The 21,025-nt window shown below is 48.4% G+C and overlaps 1 protein-coding gene across 13 annotated transcripts in view; it reads right to left on the bottom strand.

Moving 5' to 3' along the window:
* Positions 1 to 21,025, bottom strand: part of RGS3 (regulator of G protein signaling 3) — a 230,755-nt gene that overhangs the window by 48,360 nt on the left and 161,370 nt on the right. For all 13 annotated transcript variants that reach the window (XM_038374581.2, XM_043498553.1, XM_038374582.2 and 10 more), the window contains one exon: positions 12,386 to 12,508. In XM_038374581.2, the coding sequence (XP_038230509.1) occupies positions 12,386 to 12,508 (123 nt within the window). The remainder of the gene's footprint in view (positions 1 to 12,385; positions 12,509 to 21,025) is intronic.

The following is a 21,025-nucleotide window of genomic DNA, read 5'->3' as shown; positions in this document are numbered from 1 at the left end:
TGTGAACCACTGATAACTACTCTCTAGGCACAGATTTCCAACCAGTTTTGCACCCACCTTATAGTAGTTCCATCTAGGTTGTATTTCCCTAGTTTGTTTATGAGAAGGTCATGTGAGACAGTATCAAAAGCCTTACTAAAGTCAATATATGCCACATCTACTGCTTCCCCCCATCCACAAAGCTTGTTATTGTTACCCTGTCAAAGAAAGTAGTTAGGTGGCTTTGACATAATTTGTTCTTGACAAATCCATGCTTATTACTTTCTAGATGTTTGCAAATTGATTGCTTGATAAATTCCTCCCTTATCTTTCCTGGCAATGAAATTTAGCTGACTGGTCTGTAATGCCCTGGGTTGTCCTTATTTACCTTTTCATAGATTAGCATTATATTTGCCCTCTTCCAGTCTTCTGGAATCTCTCCTGTTGTCCATGAGTTTCTGAAGATAATCAGTAATGGCTCATATATCTCCTCAGTCAGCTCCTTGAGTATTCTAGGATGTATTTATCAGGCCTTGCCGATTTGAAGACATCTAACTCATCTATTTTTTAACTTGTTCTTTCCCTAGTTTAGCCTCAGATCCTACCTCATTTTTACTGGCGTTCACTGTTAGATGTCCAATCTCTTTTTGGTGAAAACTGAAACAAAAAAAGTCATTTGGCACTTCTGCCATTTCCACATTTTCTGTTATTGTCTTTCCCCTTTCAATGACCCTTTGAAAGCACCAAGTATAATACATATACTTGATGTTTTCAAGGGTCAGTTTTTCACAAAGCTGAAAACAATTAAGAGACAAATCAGCTGAGAGGATGAATTTAAACAGAAAAATGTGAATGATAATTGGGACTCACTTAAGAACACTTTACTAGATGCCCAAAAAGCCACAACTGAGAAAGAAGGCCACATTGGTTTAAATCAACAACCTGCTTAGAGGGGAAGTGAAGGCAACTATAAATAATAATCATAAAAAATAGATAACAAATGCAAAAAGGGGAAATTGATAGTAACGAATATAAATCAGATGCTAGAACTGTAGAAAACTGATAAGGGAAGCAAATGGACAGAAGACTAACTCTATGGCCAGCAGAGTTAAGAATAATAAGAAGGAATTATTTAAGCATATTAGGATCAGAAAGAATCCTAATACCAGTACTGGTCCATTACTAGATGGAAATGGTAGAATTGTCAATAAAAAATGCAGATGAGGCAGAAGTGTTCAATAACTATTTTTGTTCTGCATGAAGGGGAGGGAACCACATGATGTAGTCATATCGTATGACAACATAAGTATAAATACTTTCCATTCCAGCAGTAACTGAGGAGAATGTTAAACAGCAGCTATTAAAGTTATATACAGTGTTGCTGTAGCTGTGTTGGTCCCAGGATATTAAAGAGACAAGATAGGTGAGGTAATATTGGATGAACTTCTGTTGGTGAGAGAGAAAAGCTTCGTGTGTAAGCTCGAAAGCTTGTTTCTCTCACCAACATAAGTTGATCCAATAAAAGATATTACCTCACCCACCTTGTCGCTACTAAATTTAGACATTTTTAAATCAGCGAGTCTGAATAACTTTCATTCAGCAGTTTTAAAAGAGCTGGCTGAGGAGCTTGCTGGACTGTGAATGTTGATTTTCAATAATTGTTGAAACACTGGGGAAATTCTAGAAGACAGAAAGAAAGCTAATGTTGTGCCACTTTTTAAACAGGATAAATTGGGTAATTATAGGCCTGTCAGCCTGACATTGATCCCAGACAAAATAATGGAGCTGCTGATATGGGACTTAATTAATAAAGAATTAAAGGAAGGTAATATAATTAATGCCAATCACATGAGTTTATGGAAATCAGATCCCATCACACTAACCTGACATTTTTTTTTATCAGATTACAAGTTGGGTTGATAAAGGTAATAGTGTTGATGCAATATACTTATACTGCTGTAAGGCATTTGACTTGGTACCGCACAACATTTTGATTAAGAATCTAGAATGATACAAAATCAACATGGCACACATTAAATTGATTAAAAACTGGCTAATTGATAGGTCTCAAAATGTAAGTGTAAACAGGGAATCATCTTCAAGCGGTGTGTTTCTAGTGAGGTGCTACAGGGATTGGTTGGCCCTATGCTATTAACATTTTTATCAATGACCCGGAAGAAAATAATAAAATCACTGATAAAGTTTACAAGGGGACACAAAGACTGGAGGAGTGATAAATAAAGAAGAGGACAGGTCACTACAGAGCGATCTGGATCGCTTGGTGAGCTGAGAGCAAGTAATGTGACAAAGTTCCTGCTCTACCTTGGTGGGTCTTGCTATTGGCGGATTTGCTCGCCTTGGAGCTTCACGGCAGCCCTCAGCTTGTCCGTTTTTCTGAATTCACAGTCCAAGACGACTCCTCCTGTGTGTGACCAGAAGTTGGGAGGATTTTGGGGGAACCTCTACTCTGGGTTCCAGCCCAGGGCCCTGTGGGATGCAGCTGTCTAGAGTGCCTCCTGGAACAGCTGTGCGACAGCTACAACTCCCTGGGCTACTTCCCCATGGCCTCCTCCCAACACCTTCTTTATCCTCACCATAGGACCTTCCTCCTGATGTCTGATAATGCTTGTACGCCTCAGTCCTCCAACAGTCCACATTCTCACTCTCAGCTCCTAGTGCCTCTTGCTCCCAGCTCTTCACACGCACACCACAAACTGAAGTGAGCTCCTTTTTAAAACCCAGGTGCCCTGATTAGCCTGCCTTAATTGATTCTAGCAGCTTCTTGTTGGCTGCAGATGTTCTAATCAGCCTGTCTTAATTGTCTCCAGAAGGTTCCTGATTGTTCTGGAACCTTCTCTGTTACCTTACCCAGGGAAGAGGGACCTACTTAGACTGGGGCTAATATATGTGCCTTCTATTACTCTCCTATAGCCATCTGGCCCAACCCTGTCACAGTAAGCAACATGCTTTACAGTACAGCCAAACTTTAAGTCATACATCTAGGAACAAAAGTTAGGCCATTCTGACAGGATGAGAAACTTACTTACACTAACCTAGGACAATATAGGCTGTACTTACTCTATCCTGGGAAGAAGTGACTCTGAGAAGAAGTTGGGAGACATGGTGGATAATCCACTGAACATGAACTCCCAGTGCAATGCTCTGGGCCAAAAGGGCTAATGCAATCCTTGGATGCATGAAGAGGGGAATCTTGAGTAAGAGTAGGGAGGTGATCTTATCTCTATCTTTGGCACTGGTGTGACCACTGCTACAGCATGTTCAAACAACCATTAAAAAGCTCCCTCTTGTCACCCAGGGAGTGTGTCACTCAGCACCTTCTCCTGAAACAATGACCCTCCACAACTATTAAACCTCTCCCATGCTCAGCAGTTTATATCTCAGTGCAGGAGGGAGTATGGGCCCTGGATTCTCTGAGCTGATATGCACTGGCCATAGCTTAACTCCCAAGCCGCATGGGAAAAGGTTGCTGTCATCTGTAATCCTACAGCCCAAGGTCAGAACTCAGGAGACTGTCCTGACAATAGCGGTGACCTTGAGGTGGCTTTTTACACCCCATGTGACCAGTAAGAAATGAGCCAAGCTTTCCAGCTGCCCAAACTCTCATCCCTGGTCCACATAGGCAACTGCAGGAGGCTGCCAAAAGCAGGAGGAGCAGCATGGCCCACACCAAGTGTGCCAGCCTCACACAGGCAGCCCGGGTGTGTGTGCAGCTGCCCAGCTGGGCCTCAGCTGACTGCAAACAACCCCACTTCCCACCCCCAAACCACTGCTGCAAGTAGAACAAACAGCAGGAGTGTCCTGGAAGCTTGATTGAAGGCTGATGGCTCTGCCTCATGAACCCCTGCTGCTCCCTCCAAACCTTCCCTATGGGAGGGACTGGGGCTGGATCGGGATCCCCCTGGTGCTCAGCACAGAGGGAGCCAATCCCAGCTGTACCCTACTGACAGGCTTTCTACCAGCACAGCAAATGAAGTGCAGATTTCCACTGCACTTATTAGCATGCAGTGAAATACCAGAGTCCACACACATCTGGGAGCAGATGCTATTCAGCCAGAAAATTAGATGCATCCCAGCCAAAAAGGAAGGAGTGGGACCAAAGGGCCAGGAGCACCAGGAGTCAGTGCTAATGCCTAATGGGAGTGCCTGTGTAACCCACACACCTCCTGGATGTGGCGTTCTGTCCTAAATAGTGGCACCGAGACCACTTAGAGAGAGTTAAATGAGATGCTCTACAGCCTTAGCTAACAGGCTGTTGGCTTTTAGCTCATGTGGTAGAGATTCATGCACTAAGCTCCAGGGGTCCCCAGTTCGATCCCGCCAGCCGACGAACAGGGTCTGTTGGCGTTACAAGTTGGGGCTCATCCATGATTTCAACTGGGAAGACTCTGAAGCTTGGGATGCGCCTCCTCAGCTAGGAGAAGTATGTAACCCACAAACCTTGTGGGTGTGATGTTGTGTCCCATCTAGTGGCACCAAGACCACTTAGGGAGCAGTTAATAAGTCTGCTCTACAGCCTTAGCCCTGGTCTACACTACGAGTTTAGGTTGAATTTAGCAGCATTAGATCGATTTAATTCTGCACACGTCCACACGACGAAGCCATTTACTTCGACTTAAAGGGCTCTGAAAATCAATTTCTATATTCCTCCCCAACAAGGGGATTAGCACTGAAATCGACATCGCTGGGTCGAATTTGAGGTAGTGTGGTCGCAATTCGACGGTATTGGCCTCCATGACTTATCACAGAGTGCTCCATTGTGACCGTTCCGGACAGCGGTCTCAACTTATATGCACTGGCTAGGTATACAGGAAAAGGGCCGTAAACTTTTGAATCTCATTTCCTGTTTGGCCAGCGTGGCAAGCTGCAGGTGAGCGCAGATCTCATCATTAGAGGTGACCATGCAGTCCCAGAGCTTCAGCATGGACCGAATGGGAGGTACTGGATCTGATCCCTGTACGGGGAGACGAATCCGTGCTATCAGAAATCTGTTCCAAAAGACGAAATGCCCAAACATTTGAAAAAATCTCCAAGGGCATGAAGGACAGAGGCTATAACAGGGACCCGCAGCAGTGCTGCATGAAACTTAAGGAGCTCAGACAAGCCTACCAAAAAACCAGAGAGGCAAACGGCCACTCGGGGTCAGAGCCCCAGACATGCTGCTTCTATGATGAGCTGCATGCCTTTCTAGGGGGTGCAGCCATCACTACCCCACCCCTGTGCTTTGACTCCATCAATGGATTATCATACAACAGGGATTCGCATTTTGGGGACGAGGAAGATGATGATGAGGAGGAGGTTGAAGATAGCGCACAGCAAGCAAGTGGAGAAACTGTTTTCCCCGAGAGCCAGGAACTGTTTCTCACCCTGGAACTGGCGCCAGTACCCCCCGAACCCACCCAAGGTGGGCTCCTGGACCCACCAGGTGGAGAAGGGACCTCTGGTAAGTGTACCTTTGTAAATATAGTACATGGTTTAAAAGCAAGCGTGTTTAATGATTAATTTGCAGCCAGTACAGCTACTGGAAAAGTGTGTTAACGTGTCTGGGGATGGAGCGGAAATCCTCCAGGGACATCTCCATAAAGCTCTCCTGGATGTACTCCGAAAGCCTTTGCAAAAGGTTTCTGGGGAGGGCAGCCTTATTCCCTCCTCCATGGTAGGACACTTTGCCATGCCAGGCCAGTAGCATGTAGTCTGGAGTCATTGCATAACAAAGCATGGCAGCTTATGGTCCGGGTGTGTGCTGGTATTCAAACAACATCCATTCTTTATCTCTCTGTGTTAGCTTCAGGAGAGTGATATCATTCATGGTCACTTAGTTGAAATAGGGTAATTTTATTAAGAGGACATTCAGAGGTGGCAGTTCCTGCTGGGCTGTTTGCCTATGTCTGAACAGAAATCTTTCCCGCTGTTAGCCACGCTGTGCTGGGAGGGGTGAAGTGATCATCCGAAAGAATTGGGTGTATGTGTGGGGGATTTAGTTAGGTTTGTGCTGCTCGTTAACCCAAAAACCACAGCCCCTCTTTTTAAATGGCCAACCCAATGGGTGCTTGGTATGGGAAAGGAGGGCGCTGCTCTTTGGAACCATTCCCACGTTATGAAGGTTGAAGAAGCCAAAAGACTGTGGCTTACCATGGCTGCCTGCAAGCCAAATTCTGTTGCCCACTGGCCCTGTGTGTGTGCTCTCTTCCACCAAACCAGCAGACCCTCAATATAAGAGGCAAAATGCAACCTTGTACCGAATGCACAAGTACTATGTAATGTTAACAGCAAGGGTCACCCTGAAAGAGTCTACCCATTGTTCTCTAAGATGTGTCTTTTTAAATATTACTCTCCCTTTTTCCCCCTCCTGCAACTGAAAATGTATCAACGCTCCCCCTATCATCTCCGTCCCAGAGGCTAGCAAAGATTAGAAGGCAAAAAAAATGCACTTGCGATGAAATGTTCTCTGAGCTCATGCAGTCCTCCCGCACTGAAAGAGCCCAGCAGAATGCGTGGAGGTAGACAATGTTAGAATCCAAGAAAGCACAATATGAATGCAAGGACAGGTGGCGGGTTGAAGATAATATGTGGTGGGTTGAAGATGTTAGGTGGCGTCAGCTTGCTGACAGACGGCAGGAGTCAGTGGTGAGGCTACTGGAGGATCAAACTAATATGCTTCGGTGTATGGTTGAGGTGCAGGAAAGGCAGCTGGAGCACGGACCCCTGCTACACCCCCTGTGTAACCAACCGCCCTCCTCCCCAAGTTCCATAGCCTCCTCACCCAGACCCCCAAGAATGCAGTGGGGAGGGATAGGCTGGGTCCCCAAGGATAACTGTAGGCATTTCAACATCCCCAATAGTTATTTTCTGGTCTGAGAAGAAAGTCCCTTGCTACAGCTGTTGAAACAGACCAGAGTTCCTGAAGATGCGAGCGTCATGTACCTTTCCCGGCCATCCCACGCTGATGTTGATGAAACGTCCTTTGTGATCCACCAGTGCTTGCAGCACCATTGAAAAGTACCCCTTTTGGTTTATGTACTCGCAGCTTTGGTGCTCTGGTGCCAAGATAGGGATATGGTTCCGTCTATCGCCCCACCACTTTTGCAGCAAAGCCATCCACTATGACCTGCACATTTCCCAGAGTCACTATCCTTGATAGCAGCAGCTCAATGATTGCATTGGCTACTTGCATCACAGCAGCCCCTACAGTAGATTTGCCCACTCTAAATTAATTCCCGATTGACCGATAGCTGTCTGGCATTGCAAACTTCCACAGGGCTATTGCCACTCGCTTGTGAACTGTGAGGACTGCTCTCATCTTAGTATTCTGGTGCTTCAGGGCAGGGGAAAGCAAGTCACAAAATTCCATGAAAGTGCCCTTACACATGTGAAAGTTTCGCAGTCATTGGGAATCGTCCCAGACATGCAACACTATGTGGTCCCACCAGTCTGTGCTTGTTTCCCGGACCCAGAATCGGCGTTCCTCAGCATGAACCTGCCCCTTTACCACCATGATGTCCAAATTGCCGGGGCCCTTTGAGAGAAGTCTATGTCCATGTCCTCATCACTCTCCTCACCACACTGCCGTCGCCTACTCGCTTGCCTTTGCAGGTTCTGGTTCTGGATATACTGCTGGATAATGAGCATGGTGTTTAGAACAGTCATAACTGCTGCGGTAATCTGAGCGGGCTCCATGCTTGCTGTAGTATGGCGTCTGCAGGAGAGCAGAGTGGCAGCAGAAGTGGCGGGTGGATGATGATGCTGACAGCAATATGGCGCCCGCATGAAAAAAGGCACGAAATGATTGTTGGCCGCTGTTTTCAAGGAGGGGGGAAGCAAGGGATAGGCAGGCAGCAGATGGTGCAGTACAACTGCTAGCTATTATTATCTCCTGGGTGCTTACAGTGCTGCTGGCTGGGAGAGGAGCCTGAGGCAGAATGGCCCCCTCAGGGCTCACAACCCTGGATTTAGCAGGCCAATGCCCAAACCACAGAGCTATCCCTCTGCCAATATTCCAGGTAGAACTGAATCTCCATTAGATAAAACTTAAAGAAGAGAATGACCTGAGTAATTCCCATTTATGTCCAGGTGCCCCTGACAAACCTCACCAAGTTCTGCCAGGAGCATCCAAGTCTGCCCAGGCGCCCTGACCGACCTCACCGAGGCCGGCCAAGAGCACCCAGGAGACAACGAGGACAGCTACCAGTCGTAATGCACCATCTGCTGCCACAAGGCAATGAGCTGCTGCTGTGTAGCAATGCAGTCCCGCATCTGCCAGCACCCAGGAGACATATGGTGACAGTGAGCTGAGCGGACTCCATGCTTGTGTGGTATGGCGGCTGCAAGGGTAACCCAGGGAAAAAACGCGAAAACGATTGTCTGCTGTTGCTTTCACGGAGGGAGGGAGGGTGGGCCTGACGACAGGTACCCAGAACCACCCGCGACAATGTTTTTTTCCCCATCAGGCATTGGGATCTCAACCCAGAATTCCAATGGGTGGCGGAGACTGCAGGAAATGTGGGATAGCTACCCACAGTGCAACGCTCTGGAAGTCGATGCTAGCCTCGGTACTGTGGATGCACTCCGCCGACTTAATGGTCTTATGTGGGGACACACACAATCAACTGTACAGAATCAATTTCTAAAAAATCGACTTCTATAAATTCAACCTAATTTCGTAGTGTAGACATAGCCTTAGGTAACAGCCAGTTGGCTTTTAGCTAATGCACTAAGCTCCAGAAGTCCCCGGTTCGATCCCACCCGCTGACGACTGGGGTCTGCAAGGAATGAAGATGGGCAGGGGTAAGGTGGGGGTCTGGCAGATATGGGTTAGATTCTCATCTTTGTTCCAGCAGCACAGAGGAGCCAGAAAGCTGCTGGATCTCCTCAGCTGGTTACTCACCCCCTCTAGCCACCACTGCCGCATGCGTGTGTCAGGGCAGGAGAGAGGTGGCACTTCAGTTAGTCTGGGCTAGCACTCTGGCCCCATGGGCTAGAGCCAGTCAGTGGAGACTAGATGAGCCCCAGACTACTCTAATTTGTGCTAGGGCTGGTGCTGCCCTAGAACCAGTCCCAGAATCAGAGCTCATTGGCACCACCTCCCGCTGCCATGCCCAGGGTGTCCTCCCAGCACAGAAGGCAGCCCTTGGGCTCTAGTTCTGGATCAACCAATTCCCTGGGTGCCACTGGGCAAGCCGCTTGCCGTTTCTGTGCCTCAGTTCCCTGTCTATGCAGCTGGGACAGGCCCAGCAGCCTGGAAGGGGGAGTCGCACCTGCAAAGTGCTCTCAGATCCTGGGCTGAAGGGACAAGGGAAGAGCAAAAGAGTAATTTAATAAAATAGCACCAATGGTGTCTTCAGCTGCAGCATTCTCATCATGTCCCAGCCTCCTCCTCGCCTGCTGCCTCTGAGCCAGTGGGAACAATGCACAGCCTTGCGGCAGTGACAATCCCCACTGACCCCACGACTGCATATGCATATTCCAATGGGCTTGATGAAGAATTCAGTTGGCATTCAGTCCACTAATTCCAAAACCATGGGAGATGGTGAGAGGTGGCCAGTCCATAATCTGAGCACCAGCTCCCCAGCGCCAGCCCTGCCTGGTGCGGGACAGAGACTCCAGCTTCCTCTGTGATTGGAATCAATGAAGAGCCTCCTTTATGAGATCGGTTCAGTCTCAGGGCATGCAGGACACCACCATCACTCCCCAGATTAAAACAGCATCTGGATTCACTGCAAATGCTGACTCTAGAGGAATCCCCTGATGAATCTTAGAGCCAAGCCAGACTGGGCAGAGCTTTTCGATGGAAATGATTTGAACACTGGGTCTAGAACTGTTCACAGGATCCCTGCTGACTCGGCACATAAACCACAGCAAATCCTTACACCTTGGCTAAAATCAGTGAGCCAATTCATCTTGTCTGCATGCTGTCAGGTGAGTTTTGGCATAGCCCCTCACTGTGTCTATCACCCTGCACAGCCAAAGCCCTCAGTGCCAGAACAAACTGCCTCTGTCATCAGGACTCAGAGGGGAGATCACGCAACCCCTGGTACTTCAGTGTAAGAGCTCCTGGCAAGGTTCCTGTTGGCATTTAGTCTCTCCAATCATTTCCTCTACCCCACTCCCAGGAAGGGCATCCACTCCAGCCCTGGCAGACTCTTCCCACACAGAGTCGGCCTCACTCTTCCCCTGGTCTAAGGAATGACACCTGGAAAGGATGCAAACACCAGACGATGCACAGCTAGGATCTAAAGCAGAGGTGGGCAAACTATGGTGCACCGGCCACATCCGGCCCGTGGGACCGTCCTGCCTGGCCCTTGAGCTCCCAGCCAGGGAGGCTAGCCCCCGGCCCCTCCTCTGCTGTTCCCCCTCCCCTGCAGCCTCAGCGCACTGCGCCGCCAGTGCTCTGGCCCACCGCTCCTGCTGGGCAGGGAGGCAGCATGGTTGTGAGCTCCTGCCACTCTGAGCGGCATGGTAAGGGGGCGGGAAGGGGTTGGATAAGGGGCAGGGGGTCCTGGGGAGCAGTCAGGGGACAGGAACCAGGGGGCAGTTGGATGGGGTTGGGGTCCAGGGGGGTGATTAAGGATGGGGGTGTGGATAGGTGTCAGGACAGTCAGGGGACAGGGAGCAGGGGGGTTGGATGGGTCGGGGGTTCTGAGCGGGGCAATAAGTGAAAGGGGATGGATAGAGGGTAGGGTCCAGGCTGTTTGGGGAGGCACAGCCTTCCCTACCATGCCCTCCATACACAGTTTTGCAACCCCGATATGGCCTTCGGGCCAAAAGGTTTGCCCACTCCTGATCTAAAGTCTTCCCTAGGAACACTGCTTACACAGGCAAATCCTATCATTGTACTGAGCTCTGCAGTGGTGGAAGGGAATGTATGGGATCAGGGGATGCCTCATAGCTCACCTGCCCCAGCCATGGACACGGCGTTTGAAGATGGAAGGAGGAAAAGGACTGAAAACAGGCCAAGCCTCCCGAATCACCCACAAACCCATCAGCACATCAGGAAGTGGAGCTGAATCGCTCCTCCCTGCTGAGACTTCAGCTGGGCTGCTCAGGTTCATACACTACCCTGGCAATAACCTACACTGCAATATCACAAACATAGGACATGTCTCATTCCAAGTAGGAGTTAGCGAAGTCCCCATGGGATGGATGGATATGGAGTCTTGTCACCCGATGGAGGAGGAGGGGGAAGGCATTACTTGACCCCAGGTTATTTGCATTTCCTCGGGGTTTAGTTATTAATTGGGGGTCTCCGACTTGTTTGTTGTTGCCTCACAAAGCTATTCCAGCTCCTTTGAAATCTGAGGGAGAAGGTGGCTAGAAGCTCTGTCTCCTGCAGTCAGTTTGTGCTGACCCAGTTTGGGACGCTGCACATGAGTCAGACAGGAGGCTGAGACCCTCTGTTCCTCAGCACCTGCCTTGCGTCTGCAAATGCAGCAAAAATGAAAGCCTCAGACCTGTGCTTCAAGCAAGGCCGAACATGAGCAGGCCAGGCAGGGTCGGGGTGAATTTTTAAACATTCTCCCAGTGCTGTTCTAGGAGCGGTGCAGCTCCACTAGCAGAGTCGTGGGGATGTGCTTGTGTAGACAGGACCCAGGTATTCCCACCACCACGGCACCTCGAGGGCTTTAGACTGAGCCCCTCTGTACGAGTACTGCCATGATGGCCCAACTCCTGAGGGAAGACAGGGCCCCAGCATGGAAAGCCCCTGGCATTAGCAGGCCCCTTGCTGGCAGGTTCAGCGGTGCCCAAGGAGACCAGGGGTCTCTCACCAGGGCAGGGACTGGACATGTTAGGAGCCCAGGTTTGGGAGGCTTCCCACACTCTGCCCGTTCTCTGCACAGAGCACTCCAGTCTTCTTGGCTCACAAGCCGACTGCATCTTTTTAATGCAGGAGAGCTGGTGTTGCCACCTCAATGTGTAGGATAAACAGGGCCTCTCTGTGCCACGACACCAGGCCGCTGGGGCAGCCTAAGGCTACCTTGCTGGGGAAAGGAGGCATGGTCCCAGCAGTGCAGCTATGCAGGATCCCATGGCTCCAGCCTTTCCATTAGGGCCCAGAGTTCACAGCCTGAACCTTGTGTGCATTGCAAGGCTCTGCTTCCCCTCTGTGATCATCCCTGCCCTGCAGCCATGCATTATCTCTGGGGAAGAAGTTAAAAGTCCATGTGCTGGAGCTGTGCAGCTTTCACTGTCCAAATAGATACCCAGGGAAAAGGACACAGCAGCCTGTTGATGTGAGCTGGCAGGTCCCCTGGCTGAAGTTGGTTTTTGAGAGCGTGGGTCCTGGCAGGAGTGTGGGCTGAGCAAAGCCCCTATGCTAGGGAAGGCCCCAGCCCTGTGGTGCCAGAGGGAGGATGCCCTGTCTGTCCATCCAGCCAGCCCGCTGGCTCCTTACCTTGTTCTCAGCAGGAGCTGCTGCCGGATGCTGCTGCTTAGTGATGTTCTCAGCCAGACACCAACAGATCCTCTTCTTCTGCTCCTGGGAGTAAGCCTCCAAACTTAATAAGCACTCCGACTTCTGACGAAAAGGAAACACAGGCAGAGAGCGAGGTCATTAGCAGTGTGTCACAGGCCCTGGCTTTGTTTGCAAAGTACAAGCTTTCCAAACCCCATCTCGGGTGAATGTAATTGCAAGTGGAGAGCTCACTTTGAGTAAGTGCCCATCACTTCAGGCACTGAGGAGCCAGGAGAGAGCAAAACAAAGGGTAAAATCAGTTCAGAAGTGGCACACTGTCAAGTAGCTTGAAAGGCTGGCTGTAATGTGGAGCAATGGGATTTTTGTTCCCAATAAGTGAGAGCGGTGTGCTGAGAGATGGACAGAATGTCAGCAATATTGCATCACATGACACCACAATGGAAATGCGGCTATTGAGCTAATTCAGAGGATGGAAATTGTTCTTTCTGTGTGCAAACAGCATGAGACTCCAGAGCCTGTACAACGAAAGCAGCCAAGCCTAGGCTGTGCAGGGCTAGGGATAATCTAGGGAGAAACTGGAACCATCAGACCTGCACAGAGGGGTGCCAGGTGGCACAGAAACGGCTCCTCCCTTTTGCAGCAGCTTGGCTTAGGGGCAGGGGCATCAGGTTCATGCAGACAGCGTGCTGTATCTGTGATCAGCCAAAGTCTGCATGAGAGATGGGGTACTCAGGATTGTGATGCTTCCTGGGGGTACCCAGGATTGTGAGGCACCTTGCTGCCATGCACCCTTAGCACGGCGGAGCCTTGTCTATGCCTGCCTGGGATCAGCTCCCCGACTACACCAGCCATGGGCAACACAAGCCCTGCTGTCCCAGGGCAGACACACTCTACCCTACAAGTATGGCCCTGGAGTGCCCGGCCCCTGCTCCACCTGAGACGCAGGATTCACAGATCCGCTGGTCCCAAAGGGACAGTGCCTCCAGCTTCCCCGATACACCTCAGGATCCCGCCCTGCTCAACTCACAGTACGTAGATACATTTCAGTGAAAACACGCACATGGTCACTGAACAGAGGACAGAGAAGTAGCAAGTAGAATTAATGGAAACAGATGGTTACATATAAACTAAAATCACAAAAGCTTTCTAGAGCCTGAACTTAACTAACAAGCCATTCTCCTGTCTCAGAAAGGTTAGCTTCCCCAGAGCAACTCACCCAGCATTAAACAACCAGACCGGCTGTGAACCTCCATTCATCAGACAACCAGCTGGCAGCTTGTCCCCGGGGTCAAGGTGTACCTCTACACTACAGACATAGTTCCAACTTCCTACCCTTATTGTCTTCACTTGCACCCCCTGCTGCTTGTGTTTTCCTGGAGAGAACCTCCCCTGGAGGTAAGGCTCTGCAATCTCTTCATTAGCATTTTGCTCAGACTGTAAAGAGGTGTCCATGGTGAAGTATACATTAAATTAATTTCAATTAAATTAAATACTCAATTTAACATATAGCCAGACAGGTAGTTAAGTGTTTCCTGCCTGAAATAAACTTGTTTATCACCTTCTGGTGACCACCTCCAACTCACAACCCTTAAGAGCACAGATACATAACTCCTTATGTATTACCCTTATGTTCCGATCACACTGGCTATGGTGACCAGTGTGACAACAGAGACCTCACATGATGCCCTTGACAAGCTATGATGTAGATACCAGCCCCAGGGGACTGCTGTAACCCTTACACACCCCTGTTCCTCCTCCAGTGGCCACCAAGCAGTCCCTGGGTCACACGGGGAAGAGCCACCAGGAACAACACGTGCTGAGGAAAAGAAATGATGGAACTCATCTAGTGCACCCCCAGATGCCAGTGAGCTTGCACCCCCATCCCAGCACATATTTCAGCCTCTCCCATCTGCTGTGACCCCACCACACATACTTTGTAATATGTGAGTGGGAACAAACTGCTCTGCTCTCCCTTGGCCTGTTCCCTGGGTCAGCTCCCACCCCAGGAGCTGGTGAAATCCTCATGCACACCCGCAATGGGAAATATTGCCAAGCCTCTGAACTGCCACCCTCTTGCCCCAAAAGTTACATGCTAAGCAGCTACATGGGGTTTGCCTGGGGCTGGCAGATCTCCCTTCACATATGGCCCAGCAGGACCTGCAGCTGGATGATTTCACGCTGTAGTTAATTCTGCAAACCAAGATTTTAAGAGTGACCTGCAAGTAATAAAATGCTGATCATGGGCCTTTTAACTTCCTTATCAGGCTTTTTTATGCCTCTATGTGTTTTTTGCCTAATGGGTTTTTCTATCAGAAAGGTGAGGTCTTAGCTATTCTGTTTTCCCGGAAGGCTCTGTGGGCAACTTGGGAACGTGCAGGTTTGTGACATCACATAGAATATGCAGCTGGAAGGAGAAATGCTTTTTAGTCAGATTGTTTAAATATTCCTGGGGGAATTCTGTACCACTGCACACATGCAGAATTCATGTTCCCCACAGATTTCGTCGCTTCCCCACAGAAAAATTACTTCTGAGGGAGAAGCAAAGGGAAGCCATAAGAGCAGTCATGCACCCTTCCCCAGCAGCATGGGCACTCGGTTCGGGCGACCGGAGCAGCTGTTGGGAAGTAAATTATCACCGAAGATGGGGGCTTGACAGTCATGCATGTGAGAGAGACAGACATTCTGTCCCTCTTGCTCACTACTGCGGCATGCTCAGTGTGGCGGGGCAGGGCTTCGAGGTATTTCTGAGGAGGTAGGTGTGCAGCAGGCTCTGTCCCTTCAGGCAGAGCAGAATGTAGCAGCCTGCCTGCTTAGTGAATTGTTCCCATTGTTCTTAGTGAATTCCCCCGGGAGTATAAAACAGGTGTAAAAGTTTTAAGGCTCCTTTACATAGCCAGAGTGCTTGTAAAGGACAGTATGGCTTATAAATGCTTAAGGTGCTTCAATGATTAGAACTGATCTAAATTTTTGGACTAAAATTTTTTCCTATCACAATATGCTACATGAACTGTTTGCTACTGACCTTTCTGGAGATGGTCAGTAGCCAATATAAATTGTGAGTTTGATTCTCCATCCTTCACTTGCTCTTCAGTTGCCTATGATGTAACAATGAGCATACGGCTGCATATATTTGTTGACAAATAACTAGAAATAAAGACAGGTTTCAGAGTAGCAGCCATGTTAGACTGTATTCGCAAAAAGAAAAGGAGTACTTGTGGCACCTTAGAGACTAACAAATTTATTTGAGCATAAGCTTTCGTGAGCTACAGCTCACTTCATTGAATGCATCCGATGAAGTGAGCTGTAGCTCACGAAAGCTTATGCGCAAATAAATTTGTTAGTCTCTAAGGTGCCACAAGTACTCCTTTTCTTTTTGCGAATACAGACTAACACAGCTGCTACTCTGAAAGAAGGAACTGATTATCTCTGTGCTGCTTAGACTCTGGGGAGATGGTTTGTAGGTATAAGCAAGAGGTCTGCAGTGCTTAGCCTGGATTAACCCTAAAGGTCATATTGAGCTTGCTTGTTATAGAAGTGTCTCTTATCTTTTGGAACTTAACATTTAACCTTGTAAATAACTCTCTTGTTTCCTTTTCCTATTGATAAATCTGTGTATAGTTTATTATAGGATTGGCTACAAGTGTTGTCATTGGTGTGAGATCTTCACTCGATAATTCTTTGATGAAATCTAAGTATACAACTTTCAGGGTTTGTGCCCTGGTTCTTAACAGTCTGCCAGGATGCTGATACTCAGGCTCTTGAGTCACTGTAGGCAGCTTGACAGGGGCTATTGGTTTTGTGCCATTATTTTATTTTGATGATGGATTAGAAGGCCCAAGGAGGCCTTTGTTTTCAATACCTCACTTGTTTTTATATCAGGTCTCCCTGTGTTTTCTGGTGGTCCCCTTGGGGGAGGAGAAAACTAGAATGGGGTCTTTCCTTAGTTGAAATAGAGGAGTGTTGCTCTTTAACTCAGTGAGCTTTTCTTCCAGTTTGTAGTGCATATGAATTAAATGAGTTTTAAAAAACAAACAAAAATTAGAGCATTTGAAATACTCCTGGGGGAATTCTGTGCTAAAAAAATAAAAATTCTTTGCACAATATTTAAAAATTCTGCATATTTCATTTGTTAAAATAGCGCAATATAATCACACTGGTTTCAATTATTTTGGTAATTTATTTAAACTCTAATACAATGGATGGACAATGGGAGTGGGAAGCATTGGAGGAAATCCCCAAACCTCCTATTTCTAAGAGTCGTATAGTTAGGTTTTACTCTTTATTTCTAAAAGGAGTACTTGTGGCACCTTAGAGACTAACAAATTTATTTGAGCATAAGCTTTCGTGAGCTACAGCTCACTTCATCGGATGCATTCAATGAAGTGAGCTGTAGCTCACAAAAGCTTATGCTCAAATAAATTTGTTAGTTTCTAAGGTGCCACAAGTACTCCTTTTCAGTTCCTTCTTGTTAGCAGCTTTTATTCCCCTCCTCCCATGTGCTCTGAGCTGCAAACTCAGCTGATGGGAGGAGTCCACTTGCATGACTCATCTTCATGGGGGGAATTAAAGAACAACAAAGTATGTTCCCCTCTTTAATATCCTACAATAGTCCATCTGGTGTCGATGGACCTTCCCTGTTGGGCAGGACTTTCTGTTAGAAACCAGCATTTCACACTAGTTAATGTCTTCCTCCTGTCAGGTGATTTATACAGTCACAAAAGCTCACAACACAAATGCTCAAATATTACCTTACTATATGGGGTACAAAGAAAAGGAGTACTTGTGGCACCTTAGAGACTAACAAATTTATTAGAGCATAAGCTTTCGTGAGCTACAGCTCACTTCATCCGATGAAGTGAGCTGTAGCTCACGAAAGCTTATGCTCTAATAAATTTGTTAGTCTCTAAGGTGCCACAAGTACTCCTTTTCTTTTTGCGAATACAGACTAACACGGCTGCTACTCTGAAACCTGTCTATATGGGGTACGAATGCTATAAGTGAGATTAATGCCAGCAGCCACTCACAAGCATTCAATAAAGTCTAAACCCTAAACACATCCCTAATCTTCTAATTCCTGCTTTAAGAATCCTAACACACAGGCAAGCCAGACTGGCTAGGTATTTGTCTGTGTTCGGATGAGACGGGGCCCCTGGCGTGAGCTAGCCCCTGATCTACCAGCATCACAGCCCCATTTGCAAGTTATCTTTAAAAACATCGTTTGTGGATTCAGCTATCACAGGGGCAGTAAAAGCTGAAGGAGTTCACTCTGGGACTGTGAACCTGGAGGGCTTTCTGTTGGCTGGCTGGGCAGGGCATTGAGAATAATGTTCGTTGACATTGCCAGTTCAAATGCTCTTTTTTGGGAGGGGGCTGGAGGGGGGATTTCCAACATGCCTAAGAGAGTTGGGTGCACAGTTCCCAGTGACAGTCACTGGGCGCCTAAGTTCCTTCAGTGCTTTGGAAAATCTCTCCCTTTCTGTGTATTTTTAATAAGGCCAAATTGTCCATGAGTTGGGAGCTGGAGGGGGCATTTCAACACACTCCATAAACCAGATCAGACTCTTTGGAAAGGGGAATGCCAGGATTTTCTTGCTTGCTTCCTCCCATCCTGCTCAAAGGCGTCCTGTCTGATGATGCCACCCCCACCCTCCACACTGCCACCAAAGTCTACAAGTGCTGTTCTGAATATCAGCTAGAGTGAGAGTGACACAATGCCCCTTTCCTTGCCCAGCACTCCCAGCCTCTGCAATCCCTGTGGCGTGCAGGCCCAAATTCCAATCAGGTAGATCAATCTGATCTTCATTATAACAGGCTGATACACAATCTTTGGAGCTTTCTGAAATAAGATGAGTGCCAGCATTCACTGATGGCCCAAAATCACGGGAGAGAGACTGTCCTGTCCTCTGGAGTCTGCAGCAGCAGAAGTGAATGATTTCAAAGAAATCAATAGAGCCTAATAGATGTAAGTGTAGCTAGGGGGAGTCATGTGACTGCACAGCTACTGTAACTAATGCATGTTCCACAGTCTATACAGAGCTTCAGCAATTCCCCTAGAGCAAGGCTTAAAGAGATTCCAAGTACATTTCATCTCCACTTTACTGAGAATGATTCAGAACTCACCTAATCCCATGTTACAGCCCCTGGCTAATTAGATGATAGCTAGACTTGGCAGAATTCAATTTTTTTCGTATAATTTAGACAGACAATATTAATGTTTATTTTTAAGCTTTTTATTATTTTAATCCATTTAAATTTTCACAACTGCAGGAAATTATGGGGGTGCCAGACAATAATTATTTAAAGACAGTAGGTGCTGAGACTCAAGAAGTTAAAGCTTTATAGCTGTTAAAGAACAAATTGACATGTCAAAATATACCAAATAAATATTCTTAAATTAAACTCTAGTAAATTCTCAACCAGCATTTTTCTCCCTTTGCCAGTCTGTAAATGTCAGTTATTATTGATGGAAATATTTTTTCATCGGTTTGCATGTGTGCAGTGAAATTGACCTTAACCAACATTTACCAATAAATATCGAATCCTTCCAACCCTAATTATAGCCCCATTCATTTGATTGCATCTGGCCTACAACAATGCTCAATTCACAGATTATTCACAGACAAGTATTCCCACTTGGAAACAGCAGAATGGGAATGTTACTCACAGCTCCACTGATGGGAGACTGTCCCATGCAGCCAGGGAGAGGGGAAAGAACCACACAGTCTCTTCTGCCTATAAAATCAGGTGTCAACTAATCTGGGAGCACAAACACTGCCTTCATGATAACCAGATGGGCATCCTGTGGCATTACGACAGGGCAGAGTAAAGGTTGTGGGGCTGCCCTAATTGCATCTCCAGACCCTAGCTGGTTGGATTTCTTTTATGTTTAGCTTTTCCATTGAGAAAAAGGGACCTCACAGCCTGGTTGCTCTTTGTGGGCATTTAAGAACCCATAGTTGTTTCCCTAAAGAGAGAAGCTTGACCCAGTCTCTTGATCCGATTCCCCGTCCCTGCACAAGTGTGATGCACAGCTGCTGGGTGCTGCCCTACCCTGGAGCCAGCTGCAGTGCCGTGGAGAGGCAGGTCTGCTGAGCACCAACACCTCCCTCTGAAAATCAGCCCCCGTTTGCACACTAGACAGACAGAGGACAGATACATGAAGGGTTAACCATCAGCCAATCTATGGCTCTCACATACAGAGCTTGTCCCCTCAGCTAGTTCCCTGCCTGTGTGTTGAGGCCCATGCACATTGCCAGACTGGGTCAAGCTCAGTGCCCACCTAACTGGTATCCCAGTTCAGAACAGCAGCAGGTGCACCGGCAGCGTCTGCTCAGATGAACACAATGCAGTTCCTCCATGCTGCCCTCCGCTAGAAGAACCTTCCTAATCAGGGACCCCTGGCTCTCCTTTCCTCAGATGGCAGTACCCCGGGGCTTCCCCCAGGGCTTCCGACTCATACCCAGCAGGTGCTTGCGCGGGATCTGGAACCCCAGAAGCCCCCGACTCAGTCTGGGACCCTCAGATGTAGAGGGCAGACAGAATGCACAGCTGATCCCACCTCCCCTCTGCATTTAAATGCAGCCCAGACAAGCACACTGCACAGAGACGGCCTGTGAGCTCAGGCAACCAGCCGCCCTGCTATTGTTTCCATTCAGGGAGCTCCTGCTTCCCCTGCCAATGTTTGCAAAGAGAAACCCTGGTTTAATCTCCCAGTGCTGGAGAAGGAGGATGCAGATGGCATGAGGGGGACATTTGCAACCAGATAAAGTGCCCGACAGGAGTATTGCCAGCCACGTTCTAATTGGCTGTTTACACAGAGCTTTCAAAAAACATGTTATTGCAGGTGCTCACGGTGGGCTGATGTGGGACACCCCCTCGTGTGAGGCTGTGACATGCAGGGCAGGGCTGGCCACGAAGTTGGGGAGCCACCAGGGGTCAGACCATTCCTGCTGGGCTCAGGGGACCCCAGGGTGGACACAGGCACCATTAGGATAAGCAGCCAAAATCGCAGACCTTCAAGAGCCCTGCCCACAGCTTGGCCCAGCCCAGCCTGGAGCAGTGAAGCTGGTTAACCCCGCATGGGCATCAAAGCCTCACTCCCTGCTGACTGGGGAGGAGGGCAGGATTGCATGAAGCCCCAGAATACACTAAGCAGTAGGAGCAGGGGTCAGGTTGTGGTATCCAATGGCACTGGGATGGGAGGGCATGCTGGAGACCTACACTGAGCTAGGGCAATGGGCCATGGGCCCTGCTGCAGACTCAGACACCCATCTCTGCCTTGGTAATAGTCAGGGGCTAGGGGGCCCCATCCCACTATTGTCCCCACCTGTCTTACAAACAGTGAGCTGCCTGGGGCAGAGCACAGCTCTTTCCCCCTGTTACTCAGCCTCCAGCACTGTGGGCTCCTGGTGCGTGATTGGGGCTACACAAACAACAAACAGTGATAACAAAACAACTACAGCACGAGGTGGGCAAGTCTTTTTGAAATTAAATCTTTAGAGACCGTCTGCATTGGGATCATTCTCATCTCCCTGCTGGCACCCTGACCCCACAGCCCCTGCCCCAGGCCATGCTGAGAAGGCAGTTTACAGAGCTCCCCCCATACAAAGGGACGAGGAC

The sequence above is a fragment of the Dermochelys coriacea genome, chromosome 16 (assembly GCF_009764565.3).
Source record: "Dermochelys coriacea isolate rDerCor1 chromosome 16, rDerCor1.pri.v4, whole genome shotgun sequence".
Taxonomy (NCBI): Eukaryota; Metazoa; Chordata; order Testudines; family Dermochelyidae; genus Dermochelys; species Dermochelys coriacea.
This window is presented reverse-complemented; position numbering and strand designations above follow the sequence as displayed.